The sequence below is a fragment of the Pseudonaja textilis genome, chromosome 2 (genome assembly GCF_049901715.1).
Source record: "Pseudonaja textilis isolate UNSWEBS1 chromosome 2, rPseTex1.2, whole genome shotgun sequence".
NCBI lineage: Eukaryota > Metazoa > Chordata > Lepidosauria > Squamata > Elapidae > Pseudonaja > Pseudonaja textilis.
Genome location: NC_141991.1, coordinates 121,119,997 through 121,146,071, shown reverse-complemented (window position 1 = coordinate 121,146,071; position 26,075 = coordinate 121,119,997). Strand labels below are relative to the sequence as shown.

General features: G+C 41.4%; 1 protein-coding gene across 1 annotated transcript; it reads right to left on the bottom strand.

Moving 5' to 3' along the window:
- Positions 1–1,605: 1,605 nt before the first annotated feature.
- On the bottom strand, positions 1,606–18,886 carry MMP19 (matrix metallopeptidase 19). The gene is made up of 9 exons (XM_026711216.2): positions 18,537–18,886; positions 16,055–16,143; positions 15,642–15,772; positions 10,292–10,507; positions 8,285–8,530; positions 5,849–5,974; positions 4,945–5,109; positions 4,358–4,485; positions 1,606–2,600 (listed from the first exon to the last, which is right to left on the bottom strand). The coding sequence occupies exons 1-9, from the start codon at positions 18,633–18,635 to the stop codon at positions 2,373–2,375; spliced, it is 1,428 nt and encodes a 475-aa protein (XP_026567001.2). The 5' UTR covers positions 18,636–18,886; the 3' UTR covers positions 1,606–2,372.
- Positions 18,887–26,075: the final 7,189 nt, after the last annotated feature.

The following is a 26,075-nucleotide window of genomic DNA, read 5'->3' as shown; positions in this document are numbered from 1 at the left end:
TGACAGGAAAAATGAAGCAGTAAATGAGATAGACATTTCTGGACTAGGGCCCTTCTGCACAATGTTTGTACCCTTCCTAGATTTAATCATAACAACACAAGAGCACACAATAGATACAAACTCAAGGTTAACCGCACCAAACTCGACTGCAGGAAATACGACTTCAGCAACAGAGTGATCAACGTTTGGAATACTCTACCTGACTCTGTGGTTTCTTCCTCAAACTCCCAAAACTTTAACCTTAGACTGTCTACTATTGACCTCACCCCTTTTCCTAAGAGGTCTGTAGGGGGTGTGCATAAGCGCATCAATCGTGCCTACCGTCCCTGTCCTATTGTTTTTATGTTTTCTTATAAGTATCTATCTCATGTATTCAAAACTATATTTATTCTTATACCTGTATCTTGTAAGTGATCGACAAATCAAATCAAATGTACAAAAAATGTAAATGGGGATTGGCTCTGAAGTTTGTGATCGCCTGCTCATTGTTCCTCAGAAGCTGAAACCCAATTACTTCTTGCTATAATGTAAACATAACTACCTCTGAAACTGCGTTTTCGCTTGAATATGTGGAGATTGGGGATGGGCCATAAAAGGAGAATTGATCCACAGGGTTGTAATGCCTCAGCATTCCTCCTAATCCCCGTGTTTTAGCTGGTCTAGCGGGTCCTCCAAGTGGAATGCTGGCTTGGCAGCTTCTCATCTTCCCCTCAATAGTTAACCAAAATTGCAGAGATAAACCTGAGGAGGTCCTGTCAGTTTTCCCCCATTGGCAGCATGACATGAAAGTGTCAAAGTACCAGACTATCTGGCTTCATTTCTTTTATTTCCCTTTATGTAGGATGCCTTGGCAGGAGGGAGTAGGCAGGATGGAAGTTTGTGGCTGTAGAATCTACAATGTTCTGACTGTTGTTCATTGTTCTTAGTGATTCAAAGCTGGCAGCAGGGCGGTGGTGGTGGTGGTGGTAGAAACAGTGGCATTGTGACCAACATGGTACTAAAGGGGAATTCTGTACTGTGACTTCTTGCGAAATGAGATCAGAACTGTATTACAGAAATTGCAAGCTGACCTTCACTTCCTTCTGAGAAAACCGATAATGAATCCCACCTACTTTCTGGCAGGGTTAGCGTTTCCCTCTGCATGGGTAACAGAAGACTATTGTGAATGTTTTAAGGCAGATTGGCATTGACTGTTGCTCATGCTTGTCCAGCCAATTATCTTCAATGGAGAATTTCAATTGCAATGGATCATGAAAGTGGAATAATGGTCCATGACTATGTTCAGGCCTGTTTGTAGCCGAGCCTCTTTGAGATAAGCTGACCACATTTCCTCCCTCTTCATCTGCAAAGTAAAACGGAGAGGAAAGGATTGTTCATTGTTAAATTTCTGTAACTTTTCCCTCTGTTTTGAAATGTGTGCCTGGGATCTTCTGCTTCTGATACTAAAATAACCATTTTGAACCACACTAGTGCAAAGGAGAAGAAGGGATGGCTTGTGCTGCTCTGCCTTAGGCAGCAAAATGTTTGGCCTGGTTGTACCCACCTAAACAAAACCAGAAAGAAAATTAATTTCCCTGTCAGAAGAAAAAAGCATAAACACATATATAACAATATTCTTTTTTTTTAATTGGGAATCCGGTAGACTTTGCCGAACTGGAAACAACATTCTAGCCCTCAAGTCATCCTGTTGGATATATATGAGATTAAACTGTTACCATGGAATCTGCAGTTTGCCCTAACAATGATGTTTGTGTGTCTGCATGTCTGTATGCATTGCAAGAGATATACTCCCCTACCCCAGGATATTCCCTACATTTTCCTTGTGATTTCAGCTTTAATATTTTTTTTTAAATCTTAGCTGTTCTTCTGATAGAGATACAAATAACTGAACCATCAATATTCTAAAACTTTGCAGCTCTATTTGACTAGACGCAGCCATAGAACAAGGAATGATACATCTAAAATACCCTTAAAGTTCTCTTTTTTTAAAAAAAACCCTCTCATGTTATATTATTATTCTACCGACTGACTTCTTAGGTACAGTCTCCAAGGTCTCCTGAATCCTGAAACTGGGCTAGTCCTTTCTGCAGCTATGTTGCCTCTGAGATCATCTGGATATTTTTTTGACATCCAGCATTTTTTTTTTTAAAAAAGGTAGATATGTCTGCAATGAAGAAGCTCAGCAGAAACGGAGTTTCCACAAAATGAGTGGTTTTCTTTGCTCCTCTGCCCAAGTTGGTCCCATTCGGAAGAATTGTCCATCACCTGTAGGTGTCACTGTGGGGTCTCTTAAAACAACAACAACAGCACATCTCATTGCTCAGAGAAGGGCCTGTCTCTGAAAGTTGCAAGCCAGAGCATTGCTCTAAACATCAGCAGTTCATCCAGCGCTCAGCTGTGCTTAGCGGGTAGCCCCTCTCTACTCGAAGCTGGTCATTGAGTCTCCAGTATCTCTGTCCCTTGAAAAAGTAGACCTTGTCGTTCTCCCAGGTTAGTGCAGCATTCAGATTTGTTGGAGCCCCTGTGAAGAGGGTGGAGATTTTTCTAGGGATATTAACAAAATGGCTCCCCAGTTCACTCCATTGCCAGTACTCTGTATTCTGTGAAAAGAGATTAAGAAGGAATTAATGCCCTTCCTAGCATTCGCAGCTCCTTTGTCCATTTGTCTAGCGTTCCTCAAATGCTTAAGAAAAGAACATAATGGCAACCCAACAAGCCAACTTTCTATCATCATCAATGGCTCTGCCATTATATGTTAAGGATACAGCCTTTCTTTCCTGTCACTAAGCAAAGTCTGTTCAGGGAATTGTGCAGAGGGGACGCTGACATGAACTTGCAGTTTTATAGAAATAATTATATTTTACATATATATTTTCAGCAAACGAGATAGTCGGGCACACAGGAGCATCATGAGGTAAATGCCAGAGGATGCAGGGCACGCAGAAGAAAAAGGTGAGAAAAGAGGGAAACTCCCCCTTCACAACCACAGCAACCAATCACAACATAGATTGCCTCATGCAGGATCAAGTGGGTGCACTCTCCAATCAATCAACCACAATTGTGTGTTTTGGCACACTGCACAACCCTACTGCTTCAGCTACTAATTTAAATATCTTAACAAACCAAATGGCTTCCCTTCTCCATATGGCCTCCTTCCTACAAGGCTTAAATCAGCTGTGCCTTCTCCTCTCATGCCTCTTATTAGTGACATATTCAACCTATCCTCAGTCTCTCAAACCCCATTTTAAGAAAATATGTGTTGTGCTTAGGACAGGTAGCAGTGGTGGGATTCAAAATTTTTACTACGGGTTCTGTGGGCATGGCTTGGTGGGAGTGGCTTGGTGGGCATGGCAGGGGAGGGGTGCTACAAAATCCCATTCCCTCCCCACCCCACTAACCTGCTTTCCAGCTCCGTTCTCCTGTGCAGGGCAACCAAAGAAGACCCAGCCGATCAGCTGGGACTCAATGGGAGGCAGAGAAGAGGTGGGGGCTAGTCAGAGGTGGGATTTGTTGGTTCTCCGAACTGCTCAAAATTTCTGCTACCGGTCCTCCAGAACTGGTCAGAAACTGCTGAATACCACCTCTGAGAGGTAGTTCAGCTGAATGCCAAGGGCTATCTAACCTAAGTACAACATATAGTTTGGAGCCTGCCAAACTATATTTCTTTTTCTGTGGTCGTTAAGCAAACACTGTAGTTATTAGGCAAATGTAGTGGTCATTAAGCAAACCATAGGTGCTGTTTTGCAAGAAAACCTGGAAGTAAGTGCTATTGTTTGGCAAGAACCATCACAAACACAGTCCCATGACCACAGGCCACTGCAAACAGCCGTAAACAGCTATGTTGCCAAGTTCCTGAACTTCAGTCACATGATTATGAGCCCAACTGTTGGAACTTCAAATTCAGGTTACTAAGTGACCGATTGTACATCAAGGATTGTGTATCCCCTGGATTCAGAGAACCTCTGTTTTCCTTCCATAAATACCAGAGAATAAGGAGCATAGGTTGCAAGGATGAACTACAAAAACTATCTGATCCACAAAGAAAGAACCTTCAAAGAAAAAAACAAGAAGCCCAGTTGCTTCCAGAAAAAAAGTTTCTTTGGGACAACCATGACCTATATGCCTGAGAATCTGTACAAACTACTATCTGAACCACAGTGAAGAAAAGAGTTTTTTTTTTTACCAAAACAATGTCACATCCTAGCATATCTAATTCATATCCTAATAATTCAGGCGTGTATCTCTGTCTCATGTATCTCCAAACTTGTATTTTCCATTTTAGGAATCTTTTTGGTTGAAAATGACTTCTAGCTTAATGCTTCCCAGAAGTTTAAAGCCTCATGGTTTGTATTTTTACCTTAAATAAGAATATCTTCTTATTTACTGGCCAATAGAAAGCAGCATCTATCTTGGGGGGGATACGAGTCAGGGGTTTGGGGTAACCGTAATCCAGCTTGAATCCCCGGTAACGCCATACTTTAGTGCCTGGTAACCAAGATGGAATGAATACAGATTAAAAACTATAAAATATAGTTTATAATTAATAGCAACTACAGAATCTCTGGTCAAATCCTTGCTAGCAACGTTATCTTCTAAAATTATCTACCCATTGATGTGCCAATATAACCGCAAGGACAGTTTTGGATCATTTCAACAATGGCTGAGGGAAGCCACTAGTATGAAAATGTCCTATCCTGGAGGCAACTACATTATTTTATACTCACTTTGGAAGCCTTCTGAAGAGAAAAAAAGGCATCATCAGAATGGAGGTGGAACATGCCTTTGGAAAAATCTGTTTTTATTTATTATAAAATGAATGTGCTGCCCATCTTGCCAAGAGGTGACCTTTGAGCAGCTTACAGCAAAGATATATCACTTTCTTTATAAAAAGGGATCAAGTTAGAGCATTTGCTGAAGGGAGAGGGGTCGTCTCAATGCACAGACCTTTGAAGAAGTAAGTGCGCCCCGTACGGGGAGAGTGCACAGCGGCATCCAGCCTCCCAGGCAGACCCTTCCACAATGCTGAGATCTTCAATGGAGGGTTGGTTCCAAAATCGGTCACCATCCACACATAATCACCATGGAAAGCATATGTCTTATCATGTGATCCTAAACAGTAGGAGAGAAGAATTAAAAATCAATAATTGGACTCTAATTGGCTTTTCTTAATTCTGAAAAGACACAGAGCATTATTGTCTTCTTCTTCTTCTTCTTCTTCTTCTTCTTCTTCTTCTTCTTCTTCTTCTTCTTCTTCTTCTTCTTCTTCTTCTTCTTCTTCTTCTCCTTCTCCTTCTCCTTCTCCTTCTCCTTCTCCTCCTCCCTCCTCCCCCTCCTCCTGCTGTTGCAACAGGTAAAGCAGGAAGAGAGATCCAGAGATCCAGGTGCCTTTTTAAGTATTCCTTAAAATCCTGGGTCTTCTTCAGGTCCTGGATTAAGATGGATGAACAGGTCATCCGAGTTATAGACAGATAGCTTTAATCACTTGAACAGCTGCTGTTTCATGGATGGTATCATTCATACGCATATTGTTGTTTCTCAATTCTGTGACCTCATTGAATTCTATGACATCATTCAGAGTGATTTAGAGTAGGATGGCTGCAACACACTTTCAAGATTCCCTTTAGTAATCCACAGCAATTATCTGTCTAACCAGGACATAAATCTGGACTCTGCAGGTCTTCTTCTGTGCCCCCGCCCCCCTGCCCAGCATCTTAATGGGATGGCAGGCTTCCCAAGTTGTGTACTCTTTATCAAGTTTGCTCTGCTGCTGAGTTCAAGCTTGGCTTTTCTTGCAGGTGGTGGAAGAATAAGCTTGGCTCTAGAAACCAGGATGAGAGAGGTGGCTTACCCAACATGATAGCGTCCAGTTCATCTTTGCAGGGATCAGGGACTGTGCTAGGTTTCAGGGTGCCTGCAGGGGCAGTAGAGAGGGCAGGGGTGGTCTCAGGTACAGTTGTTGACAGGTTCTTCTTACCTGTGTAAAAAAATAATTTGAATTGTGAGTCAAGCCTAAAAGAACAGGGAAAATAACTGGGATGAAAAAAAGGGGGGAGGGGGAATTTGTCAATGTGTTTGGCTAACTACTGATCTCTTACTACAAACAGTCTCAACTTGCGAACATTCATTTAGCGACTGTTCGAAGTGATGATGGCATTGAAAAAAGTGACTTATGACCATCCTTCGTGCTTATCACCAGCGCAGTCATAACTCACATCTGTCAATTATCGCACATTTATGACTATCACAGCATGGTCGTGTGATTGCTCTTTGCGACCTTCCCAACCTGCTTTCAATAGGCAAAGTCAATGGGGGTGGGTGGGGGAGGAACCAGATTTGCTCAACAACCGCAGCAAAAAAAAGAAATAAAATCAGGGGGACTCACCTAACAACCACTTTGCTTAGAGACAAAACCCAAATGTCATCCTAAGTTGAGAACTACCGTATTATATTGATTCCAGACTTGCTTTCCCAAACTCAAAGGCTTGTTTAGAAATGCATCAGGAAGAAGTCCAGGCCAATTTTGTCAACAAAATCTTGGCTTCCTCTGCGCATGATTTCAAAACCACTGGATCAGATCCCTTCATGACTGTCATTGTGGGGAACAGATCTCCTTGTTGCTAGGGGATGGACTAACCGGAGGAGACACGAGAACAGCCAAGAGGTCAAGTGGGAGGGTGAGAGGAAAAGGCAAGGAAAAAAGACAGCATCAGAATGCAAGCATAATGGAAAATAAACAGGGAGTTTACCCTCCAGAAGGAACCCTCCTTTTGGAAGACATAAAGTGAAAGCTCGTTATTTGTCAAGTGAGTTATCTCTCTTCCCTCTATAGTCGGCACTTTTTGTTTTACAAAAAACTGGCTTGGACATATTAGATGTAACAGGGGAATAATAAGTCTACAGCTCATATGCTTCCCAGAGTAAATTAACATGAGATTCAATGCAGTTATTTCAACTATTTCTAGATGCTCTTCTTTAAAAATTCATAGTGGTTAAAACCTAAAAGTGGTCTCAAAGTGAAATAATGCACTATCAAACAAACAAACAAACTAGATACACACACACGCACATACTGTATATACTGTGTGTGTGCGTATGTACACACACACACACATCATCTTTTAACCACTTTGCGAGGTGGAATCTGGGCAATTGAATGGAGCAAGCAGAGTGTTTTAATGGTCGAATGCCCTTCCTGTCACCAGTACAGAATTTTGTTCAGCAGATATATTCTCGGTGTACCAGAGTGAGAAATATCTGCCTCTTCCTAGGTGTCATGCCCTTGTTGGAGTCTGACTCTGAGGGGGAGATTGAGGAGCTGACAGGAAGTGGGCGTATGGCTCTGGTGGCTGTGGAAGAAATGAGGGAAGGGCACAGTTTGGCTGGGCATTCAGAGGAAGACCCAGGGTCACCCCCTCTTCATCCTAGGGCACGCAGGGAGGAACGGAAAGGAAGCAATGTGGCTTACGGAGAGAAAAAGGCCTTGATCCCTTTCATTAGTTGCAGCCGGGAGAACAGGATATAAGAAGGGCATTTGCACACAGCACTTTGCTGGAAGCAAAGCATGCATTATCTTTGTCGAGGCTTATCTGGGTTTTGGCATCCTCCCAACTGTGTGTGCTTTGTTATCTTTTGGAAGTCTGCAATTTATTATCCTGGCCTGTAGTGTTAATTACTTCAGCATGGTTTTTTTTTTAAAAAAAATTCTAATTTATCTGTACTTTGGGTTTGGACTGCATTTTTCCCCTTTGTAGGCTGTTTTTGGAAGAATTTGATCAGCCAAGGATAACTGGACATTGGGGGCCAAGATGGAGGTATTAAAGGGACTTTACCCATTTTTGTGACTTTGTTGTTTTTGTGCCATGCCCGGGTCATCACACTAGGATCAAGCTCACAGCCTCCTGATTGTGAGGCAAGAGCTCCACCTCTAGGCCACTGCACCACTACACACACACACACACACACATATACACACACTGCACATAAATCCATTATGTTCATACCCATGATTCAGTCATCCTGCTTTTGTTTCAACTCCTTAAAACTTATCATAAGCCGAGCCAGAAACAACCCAAATTGTCTGTTCCCAGAAGTGTTCCCACCTTCCTTACATAGAAATTCCAGCTGCTGTGGCCACACAATCACAGACAAAGAAAGAGGACAGAGCAGCTGAGCATATTAAGAATGACCAAAGGCCAGGATGACAGTCCTGTCCAATTGCATGCAAACTGGGGCGGAGAAGTTCCCAAGGGACCTGGGGTGTGTTCTGGGCTGCTGAGTTCCATACCATACAGGGCCTGGATGCCTTCGATGTCATCCCGATGCAGGCGAAAGTGGGGCCGATAGCCATCGTAAGAAGGAGCCATGAGTGCAGTTGGGTACCGAGAATGACCCAGGCCCAGCGCGTGGCCAATCTCGTGGGCTGCTATGATGCGGAGGTTAATCCCACGGGAAGTCCCTTCTGTCCAGTACTCATCAGAATCAAAGTGGACTGTTCCCAATTCTGGGATATCTGCATGGGCCAATACATGACCTGAGAGAGAGAAAGGATTGAATGTTACTAATTTGCAATTCTGGCATATCCTTCTGCACCCTTGTTGTAAAGATCTGGCTTATCCTACCAATTCCTCTGCACAACACAGAGCCCCATTACTACTACTACTACTACTACTACTACTCTTCTTCTTCTTCTTCTTCTTCTTCTTCTTCTTCTTCTTCTTCTTCTTCTTCTTCTTCTTCTTCTTCTTCTTCTTCTTCTTCTTCTTCTTCTTCTTCTTCTTCTTCTTCTTCTCCTCCTCCTCCTCCTCCTCCTCCTCCTCCTCCTCCTCCTCCCTCCTCCTCCTCCTCCTCCTCCTCCTCCTCCTCCCTCCTCCAGCACCAGTTTTCCTATGACATTCTGCTGGTTCAAGTAGGAATGCCACCAAATGTGGCAGGAGGGACCTACACATAAAATTTCTTAACCATCATATCTGATGCATTGCCTTCTAAATGGTTTAAGACTGAAATTAGTGTAAGACTTATGATACAGATTTAATGTGAAAATAAGCACATTATAATTGTTTAAAATCTTTATAGAGAAAACAGAAAAGGGCAAGTATCTATTCTTTTTCATAAAAACACAGCATCTTTTAAAGAGTTAGGTTAAAAACTACACAAACAAGTTGAGTAGTATTTTCAAGAAGAATCTATAATTGCTCCAACTTCTTTGCTTATAGGATAAAACAATGATTCTATTATGAGTATTTCTACACTATTGAAGAGGTTCCTTGTAATGTAACAACTTGACTAAGAGTTGCTCAACTTCACGTTACAACCATGAATGTTATTAGGACCATCTTGAGACTTTCACTGTTGCTCTTGTCTCTTCTGCCTCACAAAGTTGTCATAAGAACAAAATGGAGGTAAAGCATGTAAACTCCTGAGGTTTTTTGTTACAAATGTTATTAAAATTATTTTGGTCAAGGCAGTTTTTTTGTGATCTAGAGAAATTTAAATGGAAATCCAGTGCAGAGTTTCTTGTCAGAGTTCCCTCCGGGCAATTTATCAGATTGAGCAAGGTGGAAAAATACATCCTTCTCAAATCTAACACATTATGAGATGACCAGTCGATGAAATTTAGACATTTTGGCCAAATCTCTCAAAGTATCAGCCCTTCAGTTATGTCACATCAAAAAACAAACCATACAAAGATGACTGGAACATCACTTTTCTGTTGGAGGACATAGTCGCAGAAAACTGAAATCCTATTAAGTTTTCTCTGCATATATACTAAGAGAATCAAGAGGGTTATTTAGACATTTTTCTCATATCTCCCAATTATCCAGTACTGGATTGGTGTTCTCCTCTTTAAGGTTCTTCCATTCTTTCAACAATGTTATTGTCATATTCATTATATTCAGGGGGGGACTTTAAAATTGATTGATTTAAAATCAATCCATCTTCATGACCACTAAGGCAGGTACTAATTGTACATTCCATTTATAGCAAAGATGGTACAAACAGTTTCTTACCACCCTACTATAATATTTTCCCTTTTGTTCTGTGAGGTAAACATTTGCAAATACACCCAGTGAGTGCTATAGTTGAGGGGTATTCAAACTTAGACGTCCCCAATCCTAGTCCAATTTCCAATCATACTTGCTTACAATACCCTACTTCTATCAATAAAACAAAATCAGGCTTGCGCTCTGTCATATCCTTGCCAGCTGCTCTACCCCATTTCTGCTAACATTATTCTCATCCAAACTCCAGCCAACTCCGCCTACCCCTTCCCCAGCCCTGCTTGGTTCCATACCGGGTCCATCAAAGGACCGTGAGCAGCTCCAAGGAGAAGCACCATGGAAAGACAGACGGATGTCAGCACGGCCAGTCCGCACCTCCTGGAAAGTGAGCTGGGTCACATCACTCCAGTACTTGAATGCTGCCTGGATTGCAGTGCGTGTGGCAGGAATCCCCAAGTCTTTGCTGTAACTGTAGATCCTGTAAGTTAGATGTTTCTTGTGCCAGCGACCTGTAGAAGGAGGCACAGAACCAGAGGAATCAATAATTGAGCACTGGCTCCCCTACAGAAATAAGGCAGGAGGAAAGTTGGGAGAATCACCGCCTTTGTGTGAATCCTAAAAACAAACACAAAAAGGGGACATCACTACTTTTAAAGTTTGGTTACCAGCTCTCTCTCTCCCTCCCGCTCCCCAATTCTCTCCTGGATGACTGACAATCTCCATAGACACTCCTGCTTTAGGGTATCACTTTGTTATTCTGGTGCAAAAGACCAACACGGAACCTCAAAGAAACTGTTACAATACTTGGAAATATACCCTAATCTAAAGAAATTTATTGGACTGACTTTTTCAGTCAGCATGAGTTAAACTGGCTTCCCAGGCCATTACAACCACAACCACCACCACAAGCTGGTCCTAATTCCTACTTTAGGTCAGAGCTACATGTCCATTCCTTTCATACTAAGCATGGGTGGGGTGAGTAGACTAATTCATTAATCTTGGCTTTGGGCATCTCTTTGCTCAAACATATCAGCTCAAAGCAGATTCAAAGATACTTCCAGGCAAATCCAAAATCAGCCTTTTGAGACAGACCAGACACCGCAGGAATGCCAGAAAAGCAACTTCATTTTTATTTGATACACTAACAAAAATCTTGAAAGCCTGCCCAAACCCTTCGCTGCTCCTTTCTAAAAGGACAAAAGAAAAGTCGAGATAGACTTTTTCTGAATCTCTTTCTCACCTTTCTACTTTCCTGAGGCAGAGGAACTGTTTTTCTTCCCCTTCTTAAATTCTTCTACATTTGGGGATCTTTAAAAGGGAAGACATCCCAATTCTGGAGAGTTTCTCCAGGGCCAATTATCTTTCACTGCAATGTGCAACTGCTTTATATTTGCATGGTGAGTTAATAGTTGGGCCTGGTTAGGATGGAGACTATCAAAAAATTCCTGGGCTATAAGCTAACTGGGTAAATTGAAAGACTTCATGGAAAAAGACAGGGGGAAAAATTGTCTCCGTATTACAGCCAGAAAATTACCTAGACTTCTCCATGAAGTCTCTGCAAACTCAGCATGACCCGCTTTTGATCTTTGTCACTGATGATGTCACTTATTCTGATTAAATAAACTTCTTCAAGAAAAGAACTAAGCTCAGAGAGTTCCAAGGACCCCTCATGTTATCCCTGAGCTACAAATATTCTCCTTCATCGGGTTTTTTTTAATCGGTTTACACGGAAGAAATTCATAGCAAGTGGAAGTCTTACAGTTGAAATGATTGCCTGCTAATTCTCGACTTACAACCATCATTGAGCCCAAAGTTCTGTTGCTGTTGTTGAGACGATTATTAAGGGAGTTTTGTCACATTTTATCACTTTTCTTGTCACTGTTGTTAAGTGAATCACTGCAGTTAAGCTAGTAACATGGTTGTTAAGTGAATCTGGCTTCCCCATTGACTTTGCTTGTGAGAAGGTTGCAAAAGGACACCACAACCATCAAAAATATATGCCTGTTGTCAAGCCTCCAAATTTTGATCACGCGACCATGGGGATGCTGCAATGGTGTTGAAAAATGCTCTTGGGTCACGTTTCAGTGCCACTGTAACTTAGAACAGTCACTAAACATATGGTTGTAAGTCAAGGACTATCTGTATTGAATGCGTTTAATTGGACAAGTTGATGCAGCAAGAACATCCCCAAATATGAAAAATATTAGCCATCCACACTTGCATGTTGTTACATGTACTCCCTTTTTAAAGATTTTTAAGCTTATTTTAAGATTATTATTTTAAGATTATTTCCTGGAACTTTTTCTACAGCAGAATAAATTCTATGATCAGCTCACCACATGCAGGAAGTTAACATCTGACAGTAAACTACTTTGGGATTAGTTTTTTTTTGAACACTGAAAAGCAAGATAAAAGTAATGTAAATGAATGCACATGGCTTACATTGTCAGATTTTGGTTGGCAACATGTCCTTGACTCTAGCACTGATATCTTAATATCAAAGCCTTGTTTGAGCTTAACATAGCAAATCTCAATTTGGGTTAGAAGTAGAAGTTTCAGGACAAGCTACAGAGTGAAGGGTCCTTGGTTCTCTCTGAGTTTGCTTGTTTTCTTGCAGATGTTTCATTACCCTAAGTAACATCATCAGTGCTTCAGAGCGGAGCTACAAAGTAGGTTACAGACTTTCAGTTTGTATTTAACCTCACCATGGAAAAAAAGCTGTGTTAATCTATGGCAAGGGTCTTCAGACTTGGCATGTTTAAGACTTGTGGACTTCAGCTCCCAGAATTCCTGAGCTAACATGACTGGAGGAGGAATTCTGGAAATTGAAGTCCACAAGTCTTAAAGCTGTCAAGTTTGAAGACCCCTCATCTGTGGTAACAGCCCCATATCAGACTGTTTATTTTTTCTTTAAACTTTGGTCTCCGTATCCCATCTCTAAAATGAAAATAATTTTTAAAAATCACAAAATGTCTTTCCCAACTTACAGTAGCTCTGATATTTTTGAACTCGGCTCAAATATTTTTAAGAAAAATGGGAGAAACTATATTCGTAAGAATAGGAATATTCTTTGTTGGCCAAGTGTGGTTTGGCATACAAGGAATTTGTCTCCAGTGCATAAGCATTTAGTGCACATAAAAAGAACAAACTAAGTCATAGATCATAAATCATGAGGTACAATCATAAATCATAAGATACAAACAGCAAGTGATAAATCATAAGATACCAATAGGAGAAGACAGTAGGAAAGATGAGAAGATGTAGCTGCCATCCTAATTGAGAAGGGAAGGCATCATCATGAAAAATGTTGTAATCCATCAATTATAGATTTTACCAGTTTACCAGGTGCCTTTGAGAATAGCTACCTGTTCTTAAGACACTTTCCAGCTCTTTGCTGATGATTATAATGTTCAGAGAACTTACAGAAGCGCCACAAGCCTCTTAATTCTTATTTTCTCCAAACTGAAAAGAACTTCTACATCCACCAGAATCCTCTGGCAAGTGATGGCTTGGGAAAGAGGCTCAGTCTTATCTCCCTTGATAAGATAAGAAATAGTAGCGGTCTCCACATATCTTACCTTATCAGCACCAGGAAGACTTACCAATGAGATAAACCCTTTTTTGAACTGAATTGAAAAATGGAATCATGTCTTGTCAAGGAAAAAAAAGGGGGGGGGGCGTTGATTTAATTCCCTAGCAAACCACATAGGTTCCTACCTTACTCATATAATACTGGTTTGTCCCTGCCAAGCGTGGATATACAGGTAGCCTTTGACTTGCAACCCCAGTTGGGACCAGAATTTTTGTTGTGGAGCAAGACAGTTGTTAAATGAGTCATTTTACAACCTTTTCTGCCACGGCTGTTAAGTGAATCACAACAATTGTGAAGTAAATCAGGTGTTCATTAAGTGAATCTGGCTTCTCTCACTGACTTTGTTTGCCCAAAGCTGGGGGTCATGTGATCCTGCAACTTTTGTAAATATTTGATAGTTCCCAAGTACCCAAACTTTGATTGTGAGACTGTGGGGATGCTGCAATGGTTATAAGCACGAGAAGCAGTTTGTAAGTTATTTTTTCCATCACCATTTTAATTTTGAATGTTTGTAAGTCGAAGACTTCCTGTGGTATGTAGGTACACCTCCTTCATGGGTCTTTTGCAGGCAAGATTACACAGGTAGTCCTTGGCTTACAACAGTTCATTTAGTGACCATTCAAAGTTACAACAGCACTGAAAAAAGTGACTTATGACTATTTTTGACAGTTATGACTTTTGCAGCATCCTCATGGTCACACGATCAAAATTTAAATGCTTGGCAACTGTTTCAGACTTATGACCACTGCAGTGTCCCATTTGATCCCCTTTTGCCACCTTCTGACAAGCCAAGTCAATGGGGAAGCCAGTTCACTTAACAACGGTGTTACTAATTTAACAAACGCAGCGATTCACTTAACAACTGTGACAAGAAAACTCGTAAAATGGTGCAAAACTCACTTAACAAATTTCTCACTTAGGAACATAAAATTTGGGCTCAATGGTGATCGTAATCGAGGCTGACTTGTATACAATATAGAAAGTCATGATCCATTAAAAACACCAATAACAGAAATTTGCCGTGTAGAACAGAACCCTGATTCCAAGACTCTTTTCTACCCTTCCTCTATGCAATTTTTGACGAGCTCCCAAATAACCACCCAGTATTCTCGGTTCACTGAGCCTGCTCTGTCTACGCTGCTCTATCTTTCAGGATTTCTCCCTGTATTACAATTTATATGCCGCTCAGTCCAACAAGACTCAAAGCTGCTAGCAAAAGAAAACCCCAATACCCTTGAATAACAATCATAAGCCAAACAGAAACAAAGCAACAGTGCCCTGAAGAATAGACACACACACACACACAAAAAATCCACAGCAAGAGAGCCGCTTATCACCAATCTATGAGATTCTTTGGAAGGACCACGTTTTGATGACTTTCTGAAAAACCAGCGGGATGGGAGCCAATCTAATCTCGGTAGGAACATCCTTCAAGGAAGAGGGGTAGTAACAAAGGAAGATGTTCCCTCACTTGGGGGTGCCTGGCTCAGTTCCCCCCCCCACCTACTTTAGCAGATCTTGTGACTCCTACAAGGGTGATAATTCCCTTTTGTGTGTGAATGTGCCATTCGGGCTACATAAAAGCATCTAATGGAGCCTCGGTGGCGCAGTGGTTAGGGTGCAGTACTGTAAGCTACTCCCACTGCAGTTTGGCAGATCGAATCCCACCAGGCTCAAGGTTGGTTGACTCAGCCTTCCATCCTTCCGAAGTGAGTAAAATGAGGACCCAAATTGTTGGGGGCAATATGCTAACTCTGTAAACCGCTTTGAGAGGGCTGTAGAACACTGTAAAGCAGCATATAAGTCTAAGTGCTATTGCTATTACTATCTGAAAAAAGGTGTGATTTCTCTATTTATGTGAATCCCAACACTAAAAAGGCTTTCGATTCAAACACAGGGCCCTGAAGCAGAATTCCCAAGGATGAGATCTGTATCTCAGGGCAACTGAGATCCCTTTCTTCCAACTTTTAATAATCCTTCACACTTTCCCTAGATACAGGACTTCTGCGGGAACCACCTGGCCTCCAGGAAGCAATTTGAGGGATGCTCACCCAAGAGGAGATATTTGAGGGTCTTTTCATTGAAGGGGTCATCCATACCACAGCGGGGCTGCCTCATCTGGGAGAGGGTTGCCATGTCCACCTGCCCAGTGGTTGGCAGTCCTGAAGCAAGCTGAAAAGCTCTGTTGAACCAGAAACAGGAGGGAGAAAAGAATACACACAGTGACTGGCATTGTCCAACGCGTGGATCCTGGTTTACTTAAATATCCAAGTTTCTCAGGCTGCAGGACCCTTGCTGCATACCCTCCCCTTCCCTCCCACCCCCGGTTGCCTAAGTTGTGCTGAGCTTGTCTGTGGTTCCCTTGTGGCCCCCCAGATGTGACTGCTGACAGGATAACCCAAAGTCTTTATATGTTTTCCTGAAATATGTTTCTGGTTTAATGTCTCTGGGGTCTTTGTTTTACCTCAAAGCAACCTCAATCTCCTCTTCTGTGAATTTATGGGAGGACTGTTCTAGCGGCTGCTGTAAGTATCCAAACTGCAGCAGGAAATCCTGAAACAAAGAAATAAATTTTAAAGGTAAACTCACCCCCAGCATAACTGGAACACAGACAGTCCTAGCAAACTGAGTGTAGAAATACAGAGCCAAAGGTGCTTTTTCAAAAGGCAAATGGACTTTCCTTGTCTTCCTCTGAAGACGTTTCACTTCTCATCCAAGAAACTTCTTCAGTTCTTCAGTCAGTCAGACAAGGGGGAAAAAAAAGAAAGTCTAGTTGCCTTTTGAAAAAGCACCTCTGGGACAACCATGACCTGGATGACTGAGAATCTCCATAGACAAATACAGAGTCAGTTTGGTGAAGTGGCAAAGGTGCTGACCTAGAAACCGGGAGACTGTGAGTTCTAGTCCCACATTAGGCATGAAAGCCAGCTGGGTGACTTTGGGCCAGTCCCTCTCTCTCAGCCTAAACCACCTCACAGAGTTGTTGTTGTTGTGGGGAAAATAGAAGGAAGGAGTAATATGTATGTTCTTTGCCTTGAGTTACTGATAATAAAGTAATAAAGGTGGGATAAAAAGCTAATAAAGATGACCTTGATGAAGATAGTCAGGAGCCGTTGTCAAGGCAAAAGGGCTAAAGCATCTTTAAAGGCCAGAACAACAAGATAATAGTCAGAAGTAGTTCAAGTGTACACCTCCTTTATAAAGAGAATAATAAACTATAAAGAGGAGGAGGAAGCTGGACACAATCAGGCTTGTAAGATTGTGTTATTATAACCCTTCTCAATTTCTTTTGGAGCAATTTTTGGATCTGGACCACCTAAAGAGGTTGACATTGGGTAACCTCCATGAGGTCCTGTGGTAATTTCTCTCTGTGCTAATCAATGCTAGATTTTGCAGGCCACAGACCTTCCTTTTTCTGCACCTATTTGGATCTCCCTGCTGTCTTCAAGTGAATGGAGATAGCAAAGTAGCACAAATGCTAGGAGTTCTCATGCAGATGCACATTTTAGAGGATAATCCATAATAGCCCCTTTGTTCTTCCAAAGCATTATGTTCTCTTTCACAGATACATTTACACTTGTGTAACCGTTGCTACATTTTATGGCATGCACACATTATTATAAATAGCATACTGCTGCTTGCTGTGATCCCTCCCTGATCGGACCAGATTCTTTTGCTGTGAGCCAAAATTGCAGCCTTGGCTGCACAGTACCACAAAACTCCTCAATCTGCCATTTCAGCTCATCACAAGTGAGTCAGCCATTCATTTTGCCACAAGAACAGAGTCCGTGATAAATTGAGTCAACATGGATTAAACCGGGAAGATGAAATCTGAGATTCATTAAAAGCCAGGAAGATAGACGCAACTCTGAGTCAGAAGTGAAGATAGATACAACTAAAATAAAAGTGAAGACTGGCTGAATTCACTCATTATTCGATGCCAAAACAAATGAACCAGGTAATGGCTTATTACAATACATGAACCCTATCAATGCCATCTTTATCCACCCAGTTTCATATATTAATTTTTGTTCTTGGATCAAGGTCTAGGCAATGATTAGATCAAGGGTCTTCAAACTTGACAGCATTAAGACTTGTGGACTTCAACTCCCAAAATTTCTGAGCGAAGGACGAGTGGAGGAGGAATTCTGGGAGTTGAAGTTCACAAGTCTTAATGCTGTCAAGTTTGAAGACCCCCTGGATTAGATAGATAGATAGATAGATAGATAGATAGATAGATAGATAGATAGATAGATAGATAGATAGATATAGATGAATGGATGGATGGATGGATGGATGGATGGATGGATGGATAGATAGATAGATAGATAGATAGATAGATAGATAGATAGATAGATAGATAGACAGACAGACAGACAGACAGACAGACAGACTGACAGACACAGAGAGATAGAGATATAATAGATAGACAGACAGAGAAAGAAAGAGACAAATACTTGGAAAGCCTTTCCCCAATCTTTCCTGCAGGACCAGGAAGAAACATTTCTGACCAGCCGTGCTGGCACAACATCTACATTGGGTAATTCAATCATGGCTTATTCACTTAATCTTGTTTTCTATAACACAAAGCATGCTGACTTATTGCTAACAACACAAGCAAGATTTGCACACATATACTGTCCCCCATAAGAGTTAGACTTGGCTGTTTTGCCAGAAAATGTTCAACTCCCCGTATTTTGTAAACATTGTAGTTTTAAAAATCTCTGGAATAAAAGCAACTCAATTTGGAAAAAAGATGAACTGAGGATTGAAGTCCGAGCAGAAGGAAGAAAAGCCTGAGCTTTGGAGATACAGGTAAGGTAAGTCAGGCCCGGTCAGGCCAGAGAGTGAGCTCTTCCCACCCTTCTTGTTTCCTCCTGATGGTCCACCATACAGAGGCTTCTGCTCTCCCATCAAAGGGTGGGGGGTCTCTGGGCCCAACCTACCAGAGCTTCTTCCTCTTCCATGCGGTTGAGAGCAGCCCCCTTGGCCAAGATGACCCAGGCGAAGAGCTGGAAGAGCAGAGTCAACGACAGGAGCTTCATGTCTGCTTTCCTCACACACCAAGCCAGAGGCAGCTCCTCAGCACTGCTCCCCAAGAAGGTCCGAAGAGCACTTCAATAACTGCTTCCCACTCTGGATTTCAGGCCCAGCAAATCAGAACCTCGTTCCCCACTGTCTCTCTTCCTCTACAGCCCAGATTTTGTTCTGCCCTCCTTGATCCCTCAATCCATCGGGTATCTTCCCTCCCCTTTCCAAAGTTTATAAATCGGCCAACAGTGGAGTGAGTCACTTCTAACAGAAACATGTTGCAACCACAATAACCTCCCCACTTTTTTTTTTTTTGGCTGAATATTAACTCTTTGCAGAATAAACTTTCTCTTAAAGCGACAGCTCCTTGTGTGGGGATCCTCTTCAAATAGGTTAGCCTGACGACCCTCAGGTTCTATTGTCTGTAGTGTGTGGTTCAGAGGCCTGAATGAGGCCCAGGTTGTTTTCACTCACAAGCCTAAGTAGTTAAAATAAAAGAAAGTCTGGGGGGTGGGGGATTGCTCTAATTGTATGCTTTAATAGTATGGTTTGCAGCTTGTTTTAATCAAATCCAGAAATTCTGTTCAGTTGGAGAAATATAGCAATACCAGAAAGCCTGCCTAGGCATAGCAGGCCAATTCAAGCCTTGCCTTGATTCTTCCTTCCTTCCTCCTGTTATGAATCCCCCCTAAATGAAGAACAAAGCTAATCAACTTTCAGCTGTCTTCTGACCTGGAAAAAGTGCATGTTCTCATAGTGCTAAGAAATATTAGCTTGCCTCAAATATCAAGAGTTACCCAAGTCTTAAGTAGCATTTAATTCAGGGTTAGGCAGTCTTTTGGCAGTCAAAGTGGCCGAATAAGGCCATTCAATACATCAATTAATCTATTAATGATTTGACATTCTGGGGATATTTTTTAACAGTGATGAGCAAAATCTTAAGTTTAGCCTACAGTTCCTGTATGTTTCCCAACTCAAAATGATAGCAAACTGCTGTCAGCTTTACGTTATATGGTCGTGAGGATCTCACACACATAATACAAAACAAACTTCAGTGCTGCCTGTGGTCTTAGGGCCACCTACATACAAACCATGATTGAGCATACGTAAGGAAATAGCAGAAATAGCAGACATAGGGTAACGGTGGCCTCCAGATGTTACTGAACCACAATTCCCTGCATCTTTACTTGGAACATGTAAATTAGGACTGATGGGAGTTGAAGAAGGTGTCTTACTCCACTGATGATTCAATGCTCCAAACTCAAGTTCTTCTATAGACATTGGACAGTGTGCATACATATGTGAGTGTGTGTTTAGAACATAGAATAACATAAACATAGAACAGGGTTGGAAGGGAACTTGGAGGCCTTCCAGTTTAGCTTGAGCTTGAGCAGGAGAACTTATATCATACTAGCAAATAGTTCTCCACTCTCTTATTGAAATCCTTCCCCTGATTAATTGTTCTATATCAGGAAAATTTTCCTTAGTTCCAGGTTGGATCTCTGATAAGTTTCCATCTGTTACTTCTTGTCCTGCCCTCAGGCACCTTGGAGAATAGGTCAACTCCCTTTTCTCCATGACAGTCCCACAAGTACTGGAAAACAGCTATCATGTTACCCATTAATCCTTCTCTTTATTAGACTAGATACACCTAAGTTTCCTCAATCACCCATAGCATGGTTTGGCTTCTTGAACCCTTATCTGTTTCTCTTCTCTAAACTCTTTCTAGGATCTCAGCATTTTTTTTTTTGTGGGACATTATCAAACAATTAAAAGCCATACATACAGATACAATAGGCCTGTCCCTTGGAATTAAATATAATCCATTTATTTCAAAGTAAACCTTGCCAAGAAAACTGCAGGGACTTATCAAGGCAGTCTTTGAGAACTAGACACAACTGAACAGAAGAAAGTAAAACAGCTCTGCAACTAGCATGAGCTGAATATTACTTTCTTTTGATTCCAGGAGTGTGAAAGCAATTGATACAATAATCTGGCTCCCTAAATAATTTGATTCAATCGTGAACAAATGTTTCTTGTAATGCAACTCAATGTCCCTTTCTTATTTCGAAGCAGATTGTCCCTCTCATGTCCCAAAAGGGTATGTTTCTATTTATATTTCACAGCAAAACTTAAAAAAAAAGAAAAAGAAAAGAACAGGCAATAATCCCAGATTCCATTTTTTTTTCCAGTGATTACAAGAAAGAAGAAAAACACTATCCAGGATAAAGCATCAACAGAGGCCTATCTGTTCTTCCCATCCTTCATGCCAAATCACTGACATTTAAATTTATCTTAAGGATTTCATGAGGTTTTTTTCCCCTCTACAAACATACTGTTACAGACATGCATATTTAGGAAGATCTGTGAATCAACTGCCAGGACACCGAATGACCCAAATGAATGTCAAATGGACACATTTCATTGCCGTCAGATAATGTGACTGATCATGAGTCAAAGGATGAATATTTTGCGCAATGATTCAACTACTGCTGTGCAAAGTGTTTGTGGGGCTTGGTTTTCATGATGCAAGCCCATCCTTCATGCAGGTTGACATCCTTCATTCAAGTTGCAAAGCAATATGTGAAACCATTATTTCAGTTCTAGGCAGCCTATCTTCAACTTCTCAAAACTGGGGAAATATCCAATTTGACTGATGATTAATTATGTGCTATCAAGTCACGGTCCATTCTTTTGAGATCACATAGGTTTTCTCCAGGAAAAGGACCCAATCTGGTCCTTCAAGACTCATGACAAAATCCCCGTCACTGCTGTAACCGAATCTTTCTGCTGATTGTCCTCTTCTTCTCTTTCCTTCCACCTTTCCCAGCATTACACTTTTTCCAGAGAGCTGGATCATTGCATAATGTGTCCAGAATAGAATTTGATTCTTGGTCATTTGTATCTCAAGTCAGAACTCTGAATTGGATTGTTCAATGATCTTTTGGTTTATTTTCAGTGAAGATAAAATGTTTTTTTATCATTCTCTTTCTATCTTTCATCTCTCTTCACATTAATATTAAAATAATTTGAACCATGGATATTAGGCATCTATTTTATAAACCATTTATCATTTCCCATCGTAAGGTGGCTTGTCCTCTTAATTCCCTTCACAGAAACCAATTTGACTGGCAAAAGTGTTCCTGTCGTATTTTTGACAGAGTTGCCCATTACATCTAATAGGTGAACTTAGAAGAGACAGGACGTTAAGATGGTGCACAGTACTCTCTGGCCAGTATCGTTATGTCTCAGCACTAGCTTTTGAAGGGGTAGCCTGGACAATTTGAACCAAATAAATAAAAATTCTAATTCGCTATTCATATAGGTTAAACTCTTTTTACAAATTAGCTTCCCATATCCAAGAATTTTCCCCAGTCCCTAACTAATCAAAAGTTATCTGCTGGCACAGCTAGTTAGCCCCCAATGTGTATTTAAGGAAATCTAACTTATCTGGTTTTTTACCTATTGTTACTCTATTCAGAAAATTAATCAAAGGCACTGTTAGCCATTTAGAGTTGCCCTGATAAGAGGGCAATCAGAAGGAAGGGGAAGGGGAGGGAGGGAGGAAAAAAGGAAGGAAGGAAAGAAGGAAGGAAGACAGGCATGGTCTAGGCTGCAGTGCATCTCAGCCTACTTGAACTTTTAGTCAGCTGGCCTCAAGGATTGCTCTCTAAACCATCAAAGTGTATAAATACCTAGTTTGCTCTTAGAACATACCACTAAATATGAGTAATTTGCAACGGAGAGAAGAAAATACTACTTGTTCTCTTGCTGTTTTATTTTGCATGGGCGCTGTTCTCTGGTCTTTGGAAATTTTAAAAGGTGACCTCAAACTACCTTAGACCACACAACTACTGTAGCAGCTTCTGGACACTTGGAATGCAGTTGTTCTTCCCCAAGAAACTGGATGGACTTGGCCCTTTTTTGAGGCTTGTCAGATGGGTAGGAAGTGAAAAGGGGTTGATTCCACTTATTTCATTTGTGCAGCACTTCAGCAAAGAACTTGACTTGCCATCCCAATGACTGGGTGCAATTTTTAAGGGTTCGTGCAAAGCATATTTTGGAAAGGAAACTAGTTGAGATGCATTAATGAAGTAAAGTACACAATTTCCATCCGTGTGCCACATGAACGGATTGAGCAGCCAGTGCTTTGGAAACTGGACAATATAGGCAAATTAGATACACAAATAACTATTATTTGCAATGAAGAATTAGAGCCACCATGTAGGAGTGTAAGACAACTACAAACAATAAATACAGAGGTGCTTGCAATTGTCGCTTGAGAATATATATTACTGCATATCTAATTCTTCCCATCCACCGTGTGGATGGATAGAGACAGAGTGCTGAATTTTACATTTAGCAAGAGCAGTTCCTGTTCTTTAATTAACATTTGGCTTGAACTTCAGAACTGGTCAGAGTTGGCCTTCAGATCAATAGCGGCCAACACTGGTCCAAACCCTTGTGGTCAGTTATATGTGTCACAGCAGACCAAGAACTGTTTGAGAGCCTTCATCCAACACAGGCCAGCAACCATTCCAGAACATGGGGGATGACAGCGATAACACAGTGGACAGACAGCTAAGGAAGCATGAAAGAGCTACCTGCCTCAGGGAAGCAACTCCGATGACGTCAGAGTCAGCGTAACCATCCCGCACCTCTCCCTTTTTACATGCCACTTTATTGTAGGATCAAATATTTTTCAGAATCGCAAATCCTGAGAATGGCATCAAGATACTGTGGCAGATACCTGTGGGAAGAGGGTGGGGCAACCCAGCATGCATCACACTGCCACAGGCTTGCCATTGCCATTACCACACAACATTTACAACAAAAATAGTCCATGGGCCTGGGAAGGATTAAAATCCACAGAAGAGTTTCCAAACAGGCTCCACTACATTCTGAGGTCCATTCGTTTATGTGTTTTCTCTTATCTCAGCAAACCAGTATGTAGAATTTTAATACCAAGCAGCAGATCAATATGTCACCTAGTCTTATTTTCTTTATCTCTTCCCTAATCTTAGCAACCTGTTTCAAATGAACATCTGGCTGTTGAACTAAGGTTGTTCTAATCCCTCCCCCCTTTCTGGAGCCTCTAAAGGTGGCTGAATTCCAACTGCAAAATCTCTCATCAAGGGCCTTGCTGGCAGAAACTGGACACGGCACGTCAGCAATATCTGGAAACTATGTTCCTTACACCCTTCCAAAGACCTGAATAATGGAGAAGCAGATATAACTGTACCGGTGAAGATGCTGTGTATGTGAGTTTCTTATTTGTGCAGGCTTTTCAATTATGCTTTGAAGCTTGAGTAGTAGAGATGGTATTCAGTAGGTTTTGAACAGTTCTGGAAAACCAGTAGCGGAAATTTTGAGTAGTTCAGAGAACCAGCAAATACCACCTCTGACCGGCCCCACCAACCCCATCTATTCTCTGCCTCCCGAGTCCCAGCTGATCGGCTGGGTCTTCTTTGGTTGTTCTGCACAGGAGAAGAGAGCTAGAAAGCAGGTTAGTGGGGTGGGGAGGAAATGGGATTTTGCAGTATCCTTCCCCTGGAGTGGGGTGGGAATGAAGATTTTACAGTATTCATCCCCTGCTATGCTCACCAAGCCACACCCACCAAACTTTGCCATGCCCACAGAACCGATAGCAAAAAAAATTCAATCCCACCACTGTTGAGTAGATATAAAATGAATTAAGAAGGCAAAAGATGGGCTGGACTATGTCACTATTTGATTAATATAGAGTTTTCAAGTTCATGTGCAATAGCTCTGCACCATCAGGAAAGGTAGGTTGATTAGCACGCAGCAGGGCCTGTCGCAGGAAACCTCAACAACTATTTCCAAGTGACTTGGATGAAGAGATGAAAAATATGATTATCACATTTGCAGATGGCACAAAGATGAGAAGTAACCAAGAAGTGAAACATCCGGAAGATCTCAACAAGCTCAAACAACACAATGAATTTCAACAGGTTAAAAATGCAGTTTTTCAAGAGAGTAAGAAAAATGAAAGGCACAAGTACAGGACAGGGGAGACCATTCTGGGCAGCTGAATATGAGGGCAAACAGGGTGATACAGCTGCAGAAACAGCAAATGCAATCCTAAACTGCATCCAAAGTGGAGTGTCCAGACCAAAAGAAGTCATAGGTTCTCTCTATTCTGCATTGGTCCCAATATGCCTGCATTGGTCAGAATGCTAGCTCCAGTTCTGAGCACTGCATTTTAGGAAAAGCACTGATAAGTAGGTGCCTCTGTAGAATAAAGTAACCAAGATGATAAAGCAACTCGAAGAAACTTGAGTGGAAAAAAAATATATGAGGAATGGAGGCATTGGTAGGGGTAGCCAGAGAAGAGAAGAAAGACTTGATGGAAGGCCTCTTACTGGTAGTCCTTGACTTACAATTGAGTGATCGCTCGAAGTTGCAGCATCACTAAAAAAAAGTCACTTATGACCGGGTTTCACACTTATGACCATTGTAGCATCCCCATGGTTATATGATTTACACTCGGATGCTTGACAACTGACTCACATTTATGATGGTTGCAATGTCCTGGGTCATGTTATCACATTTTAGTGACCTTCAAAGTCATAAACAAAGTCAATGGGGAAACCAGATTCACTTAACGCCTGTGTTACTAACTCAACAACTACAATGGTTCACTTAACAAGTATGGCAAGAAAAGTCATAAAATGGGGCAAAACTCACTCAACACATTTCTCTCTTAGCAGTATAAATTGTGGACTCAGTTGTGGTCATAAGCTGAGGACAACCTGTAGTTTCCTAAGTACAAATGATAAGTAAATCTATTCAGTTTTCATTTTTGAAGACAAGACACAATGGGTTTAAATTGGAAGGAAGCAAACTTCAATTGGATATCAGGAAAGCATTCATTTTAATACTAAACTTTTAATTGTCCTCCTTTTCCTTTTCTGTTTTATAATCCCTACACTGCATTGTTTAAAATGAACGTTTGATGTTGTAAGTGGCCCAGAATCATCTTGCGGTCAGGTGAGCAGCAAGCAAATTTAATAAATAAATAGCAAACATTGAAAAAAAATTACAACCTCCCCTGCCCCAAGATAAAGCAAAGAGACTGTTACATTGAACTATTTTTTAAAGTCACCCTGAAAAGTAGTTAATGATACCTCTTTTCCTGGTAGAAAGAGGTATTTAGCAACAGAGCAAATTGCCTGGGAGGCAATGGGTTCTCTGTCACTGGAAATATTGTTAAAGGCAGCCTGGATGGCCATATGCTGAAGAGAGGGTTCCTGGGTTTAGACAGAGGGCTGACCAGATAATTTTCAAGGTCACCTCCTACCCTTACATTCTTTTATTCCGCCCTGTGTAATCTGGATCATAGCAGTGGGACAGAACATTACTGAACAGTGCTGATGCAGGAAATAACAAATTGTGACTTGTGGGAAGTTACGAAAGTAGAAGCTGAAATTTAT

Bases quoted from the DNA above. Each gene is read 5' to 3' on its own strand.
- MMP19 (XM_026711216.2), bottom strand. From the start codon at position 18,635: ATGAAGCTCCTGTCGTTGACTCTGCTCTTCCAGCTCTTCGCCTGGGTC. The intron at 10,508-15,641 runs GTGAGCATCCCT...CTCCTTCTACAG, and splicing joins CCTCAAATATCTCCTCTTGG to GTCGCTGGCACAAGAAACAT. The intron at 8,531-10,291 runs GTATGGAACCAA...TCTCTCTCTCAG, and splicing joins ACGGTCCTTTGATGGACCCG to GTCATGTATTGGCCCATGCA.